The sequence below is a fragment of the Oncorhynchus nerka genome, linkage group LG11, assembly GCF_034236695.1.
Source record: "Oncorhynchus nerka isolate Pitt River linkage group LG11, Oner_Uvic_2.0, whole genome shotgun sequence".
Classification (NCBI taxonomy): Eukaryota; Metazoa; Chordata; class Actinopteri; order Salmoniformes; family Salmonidae; genus Oncorhynchus; species Oncorhynchus nerka.
This window is the reverse complement of record NC_088406.1, coordinates 33,524,790-33,532,082: the sequence shown is the minus strand read 5'-3', so window position 1 is coordinate 33,532,082 and position 7,293 is coordinate 33,524,790. Positions and strand designations below refer to the sequence as shown.

Genomic DNA, 7,293 nt, shown 5'->3' with positions numbered 1-7,293 from the left:
CTCTCACCATCTCTCTCTCTCTCTCTCTCTCACTCACCATCTCTCCCTCTTTTACCTCTCTCTCTCTCTCTCTCTCTCTCACTCACCATCTCTCCCTCTTTTACCTCTCTCTCTCTCTCTCTCTCTCTCACTCACCATCTCTCCCTCTTTTACCTCTCTCTCTCTCTCTCTCTCTCACTCACCATCTCTCCCTCTTTTACCTCTCTCTCTCTCTCACTCACCATCTCTCCCTCTTTTACTCTCTCTCTCTCTCTCTCTCACCATCTCTCCCTCTTTTACCTCTCTCTCTCTCTCACTCACCATCTCTCCCTCTTTTACCTCTCTCTCTCTCTCACTCACCATCTCTCCCTCTTTTACCTCTCTCCTCTTTTCACCATCTCTCCCTCTTTTCTCTCTCTCTCTCACTCACCATCTCTCCCTCTTTTACTCTCCTCTCTCTCATCTCTCTCTCTCTCTCTCTCACTCACCATCTCTCCCTCTTTTACCTCTCTCTCTCTCTCTCTCTCTCTCTCACTCACCATCTCTCCCTCTTTTACCTCTCTCTCTCTCTCTCACTCACCATCTCTCCCTCTTTTACCTCTCTCTCTCTCACTCACTCACCATCTCTCCCTCTTTTACCTCTCTCTCTCTCTCTCTCACTCACCACCTCTCCCTCTCTCTATCTGTCTGTCTCTTACCGTTTTCTCTCGTCTCTGTCTCTCAGGCTTTCACAGAGACTCAGAGGAAGAGGCTGGTCTCCTGGAAGCAGCAGGTTCTCAAGCTGCTCCGCTTGTTCCCAAGGAAAGCCATGCTGGACATGCCTGTGTACCGACAGAAAGGGTAAGACCACTGAACTTCTCTTCTCCTTTTAATCTATCACTGTCATGGCAGCTGAGTTTTTGTGCCATGCTCTCTCTGCTACTTTAGTATGCAGTTTGTTCAGGTTCTCTCTTTCTGCCTCCTCTAGCTGGATTTCCCCCAGGGCTCTGTCTTATGCCTTTTCTCTCTGCCTCCTCTAGCTGGGCATATGGTTCCAACTCCCTCCCCACAGCAGGCTCTGTGAGTGCTGGGGGTCTGGCACGTAGGGGGCAGAGGGCATTCCAGATGCCCCCTCGTGGCCTCCCTGCCGGGCGCATGGGGCTCCTGAGTCCAGGTGGCATTGGGGTTGCCTCCCCACGCCACACCCTCACCAGCCCCACACTGCCAGGCCAGGGCAGACAGGTCAGTCATAGGATGGGATCATATGTCATATAGCCTGTTGGCATGGAATACACCCACTGAAGTTAATTTATAGGAAAATCAGATTCATTCACAATATAAATTATTTTCTAAGAAGTATTTTTCATTGAGGGTTACAGCTAGTTAGCCAACATTAGATTTAACATTATTCTATTGATCTACACGTTATTATACCCACAGGGTGATGAACTTTCCTTAGACAACATTTGTTTTGACAGATTAACAAGTGCAACCACAGAAAGTGCTGACAGTTTAATCAATGCAATACCCAGGGAAACACGTGGGTTAGGCACTGCATTTTGATATGCATTGGTTCATTATCATAGCTGGAAGAGTCTCTTTGTAGTCATCGTGCTGGGAAGACTAACATGGTGTAGAACATATAGGATGAGTGGCATGTTTGTGATGAGAGATGTTCTGTTGTCCCTGTAGAACCTGTGGTTTGCCAACCCTGGGGGCAGCAACAGCATGCCAAGCCAGAGTCGCAGCTCCGTGCAACGGACCCACTCACTCCCTGTCCACACCTCCCCGCAAACCATGCTCCTGTTCCAGCAGCACGGTAGGATCCTAGCACCCCCTTCCCAAACATTACCACAACCTCTTCTAAACGTCATATACACTGTCTTAAACATACCATCCACACCTTGCTTCAATCTCTATTCCCATTGTCCTTTTACACATACTAGTCACACCTAGCTTCAATCTCTAGTCCCATTGTCCTTTTACACATACTAGCCACACCTTGTTTCAATCTCTAGTCCCACTGTCTTTTACACATACTAGACACACCTTGCTTCAATCTCTATTCCCATTGTCCTTTTACACATACTAGACACACCTTGCTTCAATCTCTAGTCCCACTGTCTTTTACACATACTAGACACACCTTGCTTCAATCTCTAGTCCCACTGTCTTTTACACATACTAGACACACCTAGCTTCAATCTCTAGTCCCACTGTCTTTTACACATACTAGTCACACCTTGCTTTAATCTCTATTCCCACTGTCCTTTTACACATACTAGACACACCTTGCTTCAATCTCTAGTCCCACTGTCTTTTACACATACTAGACACACCTTGCTTCAATCTCTATTCCCATTGTCCTTTTACACATACTAGACACACCTTGCTTCAATCTCTATTCCCATTGTCCTTTTACACATACTAGACACACCTTGCTTCAATCTCTATTCCCATTGTCCTTTTACACATACTAGACACACCTTGTTTCAATCTCTATTCCCATTGTCCTTTTACACATACTAGTCACACCTAGCTTCAATCTCTATTCCCATTGTCCGTTTACACATACTAGTCACACCTAGCTTCAATCTCTATTCCCACTGTCTTTTTACACATACTAGACACACCTTGCTTCAATCTCTATTCCCACTGTCTTTTTACACATACTAGTCACACCTTGCTTCAATCTCTATTCCCATTGTCCTTTTACACATACTAGTCACACCTAGCTTCAATCTCTATTCCCACTGTCCTTTTACACATACTAGTCACACCTTGTTTCAATCTCTATTCCCACTGTCTTTTACAAATACACATGCATGTGTCACTACAACCTTCATTCACATTTCCTTTTATATCCCAGCGATATCTCCTTCCAAACCCAATCATACATGGTCTTTATGCATTTCACCCACATAGCCTTCTAAACCCAATTTTACGGCAGCTTACACATCCCACACATCGCCCTACAAACCGCATTCACACGGCTCCATATCTAATGCATCTGTCAGTTTTTTTTAAAAGAAGTGATTTATGGTCCAGATATAGTACACACACAAGCGGGGTAACTGAGTGACCTGTGTCTCGTCTCCCAGAATGCCAAGTTCCAGGTGCAGACCTGGAGATCAACCCCACGCTGGAGTCACTGTGCCTCAGTATGACAGAGCATGCCTTAGGAGGTGAGTCAAAACACACGTCTTACACTCCCACATCCAACTTCTTGGAAGTGTTATGACGCTGATATTTAAAAGCACATTTAGGTTAACTGGAATTTTCTGATGTTGTTGAATAGTTTGTATTTGTCAGAGAGTGAAATAAAGTTACGATATGAAATCAAAATGAAAAGATAATACATTTTGTATCTATTATAAATTTCTTCCCAATCCTCCTTCCTGTAGATGGAATTGACCGAACATCAACAATTTGAAAATAAAAGCAGTGAAAAGAAGAAACCAAACCGACACTTCACTTCAACTGAGGCCTGTTCAGTTCCTCTTGCCCAGCACAAAAATATATGCTTAAAAAACAAAGCAAAATGGTCACTACAAAATGACAACTGTATATGTTCTCTGATATTTTTCTACTTTATTATACTTAAGTAAGTTTATTATAAATGGAATACAGATGACTATTATATTACAGGAGGGAGAAGAGGTTACTTGTGCAACATGCTCAATGTCTTCTGCAGGACTGTGACATTAAAACGAGCAGAATGAGGCTCAGATTGTTGAGCTCTGAGAGGAAAATGGAGGATTGGTGCTGTCTTAAGGGTGTTCTATCTTACAGGTTTCTCCCCTTTTCCTCCCAGAAACACGCAGAGCCACGCCTCTCACCCCCAGATACTGTAACTGTACCGCCAGGGTCTCCCGACCAGGAGTAAGGCACTTGGCCTCCCACACACTCTGTGGATTTGGGAACTAGAACAGTGATTAATCACACACGACCAGCCTGTAGCGCTGTTCTGATCCTAAAACACGACCAGCCTGTAGCGCTGTTCTGATCCTAAAACACGACCAGCCTGTAGCGCTGTTCTGATCCTAAAACACGACCAGCCTGTAGCGCTGTTCTGATCCTAAAACACAACTACAGCTGTCTACCCAACCACCCTACCCAGCTACAGCCAGAGCTAGTTAGGCCCTATACGTAGAGACACCCAACACCCTGGCTCATTCCCTTCACGTACCCAGCATGGGTTTACCCCCAACATGGGTATTACTGGCTCTGACACCTCTCCACCTCTACTAGGCCAAAGAGAAGGGCTCTGTGTGAATCCCTATGTTAGAATGATTTTTGGAGTGGCCAATGCGACAGTATACATGGTAATTGTTTAAAGAATGGCGGTTTGAAGGTAACGTGTCGGTTGGAACTTGTCCGCATTGATATTTTGTTCCCTACTACAAAAATGATGTATCTCATTTGCAAGTTAAGCGCCGAGGCAAACCCCACAGGGTTGAATAAGGGCTGATGAGGTTGGTTCTATGTGGGGCCTGAGTGAGAAATTGCATTGGTAAAGAAAATGGTGGAAAAAAGAATTCCAAGAGGGGAGCTGTTGGTGCATCTGTGCAAGTAGTTACCTCACTATGTTATGCTGTGTGAGGAACCTTAATGAATTCTGTTTCTACCCAGAGGTCCCATTTATGATTGGCTCTGAAAAATGCAAAGGAAGCGCTGTCTCTGCCTCTCAGAATGAACCACTACCCACCACCTCACCCTGCCCTCTCCTCAACATGGCCAGTGTAGAGATTTGATGAATCATAATTTTTAAGTAGCCAGAATAGATTCGACCCTACGCTTACTTACAGTCTAAGATGACAGATTAAGACATCTATGGCTCGGAAAACGTACCTCAATCCAGGGATGAGAAATGTGTTTGTACTCCGAATTGGCCCATTATCTCAAATGTTACATCTAGCATATTGAACGACTGCTAGTTTTTAAGTAAACTGCCGTTTTCGCCCTCAGTAGCCACAGCAGCCATTATGGACTGGCATGTCGCGTTGAACAACAATGGAGCTGATTGGCTGACACTGCCATTCCAAACTGGCTGCTGTGGCTTCTGCTACCTACCACGAGGATGAAACTAGCAGTCGTTCAATATTCTTGGTGTAACAGTTGGGATAATGGGACAATTCGGTGTACAACGCATTTCTCATCCCTGGGTTGAGGTACGTTTTCCAAGCAGCATCTCACACCGGCTCCGCAGTGTCTTAATCTAAACAGGAAGCCTGTCCGACCCCGGTGCAACTGTAAGAAAGCGTAGGGTGGGAATCTATTCTGGCTAACTTTTTAAGGTGCTTGAAATATGTCCTGTTTGGATCTCTTTGTGTTCCAATTGTAAAACCCTAACATTTATTTTGTGGTATCAGTGTTGAATCAGAAACTCCTATACAACCTCTGTCTTTGAATGTGGCAGAGCGGAGGTGCATGTATGTATATGGTCTTAACATTTGGATCACCTTTTGGTTGCATCACGAGGCAGGGATATCCATTCGCATTTTATTTCTGCAGAGCCATGGCTGGTCTATTTGTTTAGTAAACATGGTTATTTACAAGCTTGACTTTTCCACTTTTTTTTACTACCCTCCCTTAATATTTATAACTTGTCCTTTTTTCCTATAATTGCATGTTTTCCCCCACACTAATTGAAGGATTGTTGTAGATATTGAGAGAGGGCAGTGTTGCAGTCACAGTAGTGCTCAATGTCTACAAATCCTCCAGAGAGCAGAGATGATGGGACTGGAGTTCAATGTTGATACCTCCTAATAGCACTGTTTACCTCCCTCTGGGAGTGCCCATTTCATGTTCTGTGATGTGTAATGATGGGTCTGAAAATGACTGTTGGCACTTCAGTGCTCATTAATATACTGTCTCCTCAATATGTAAGGCCTAAAGCTCGTAGCTAAGCCTTCTAACACGTGAGCTAGCTGGGTAGAGAATGACAGATGCCTTTTACCCCCTCAGTTGCTTATCTACTTGCTGTAATCATCATTCTCACTAGACTAGATACTAGTGTCTAGTGAGTGAGACCTGTATGAGGGTATGTTGTTGTGCTCTGTGCTCCTGGAGTTTTTGAGTGACGAGAAGACTGATATTGCCTGGCCTTGTGTGTTTGAACTGTCAGATGCAGCAGGCTGATAGACCGTTGATATCACCTGAATTGCACAGTGACAGCTTCCTCTCTCTCTCTGATTGGCTATTGAGCCAGAGTAGTGTCCTAGTCGTCATGGTTTTCCTCTGAGCTGGCTCTTGGATAGATCTGACTTTATGAATAGATTCATGCTCACTAAGAGAGTTGAATGGTTTAAAAATGTTCACAAATTTCAGATTCAGATAGGCAACCAATGATCTCAATCTAAGCTATTAAACTGATAATACATTCATACTAGCATGACATGTAATATGGCTCAGGTTGTAATTTCTCTCAATACATACAATGGCACCTGAAGTAAGTCCTCCATTTAGGAGGTGGCCAGTCCACTTGTAGAAAAGGCTTAGTTCTTTAGGCCAGGCTAAATTGAGTCTGTTCATGCCAGGGGTTTAGGATGCAGAGAGGGATGAAATGGCCAATCTGAGCCATAATATGTGAGTTTGAGTCTAGCCTAACACTAACAACTGGCCAAGGAATATGTTTACCCCCATGTTTACATTCCAGTGAAATGGGTTAGAAAGTGCACTTCATGAGTCAGGCTTTATTTTCACATGCCAAGCAGAATTATGAGGTACATAGCCAGCCTGTCATACATGAGACTCCTTCCCTCCAGTGGTCTGTCAGATGTGGTCAATGTCCCTGCCTGGCATAATAAATAAGCAGTACGTTGTAGGCTTTTTTTTTGCATCTCTGTCTTGTACAATTTATATTTAATTCGGACTCCCCAAACATTTTTCTAATGTTTTATGAATGAACATTTTGCACCCCATGCTTACACACTACTTTTTACTGTCACACATGGTTTGAATAATCTGAAATACAGCATTGATCAGATAGACAGTCCAAATAAAGGAGTTACATTTTTTTGTTACGTGACTCATGTTTGTGGTATCATCAGTGTTTTCTTTTATTCACGGTATTGTGTGTGTATATATTTATTTATTACATACACAGTTGAAGTCGGAAGTTTACATACACTTAGGTCAGAGTCATTCAAATTCCATTTTCAACCACTCCACAAATTTCTTAAACTATATCAATGGAAATCAGCCAAGACCTCAGAAAAAAAGGAGACCACAAGCCTGGTTCATCCTTGGGAGCAATTTCCAAACGCCTGAAGGTACCATATTCATCTGTACAAACAATAGTTCGCAAGTATAAACACCATGGGACCACGCAGC

At 43.7% G+C, this 7,293-nt stretch overlaps 1 protein-coding gene across 2 annotated transcripts in view; it reads left to right on the top strand.

Moving 5' to 3' along the window:
• LOC115136730 (protein Smaug homolog 2-like) overlaps window positions 1-6,988 on the top strand; it is a 25,191-nt gene extending 18,203 nt beyond the window's left edge. For both annotated transcript variants that reach the window (XM_029672461.2, XM_029672460.2), the window contains exons 9-13: window positions 704-819; window positions 999-1,200; window positions 1,651-1,777; window positions 3,060-3,143; window positions 3,363-6,988. In XM_029672461.2, the coding sequence (XP_029528321.1) occupies window positions 704-819; window positions 999-1,200; window positions 1,651-1,777; window positions 3,060-3,143; window positions 3,363-3,391 (558 nt within the window). In that variant the 3' untranslated portion in view covers window positions 3,392-6,988. The remainder of the gene's footprint in view (window positions 1-703; window positions 820-998; window positions 1,201-1,650; window positions 1,778-3,059; window positions 3,144-3,362) is intronic.
• Window positions 6,989-7,293: the final 305 nt, after the last annotated feature.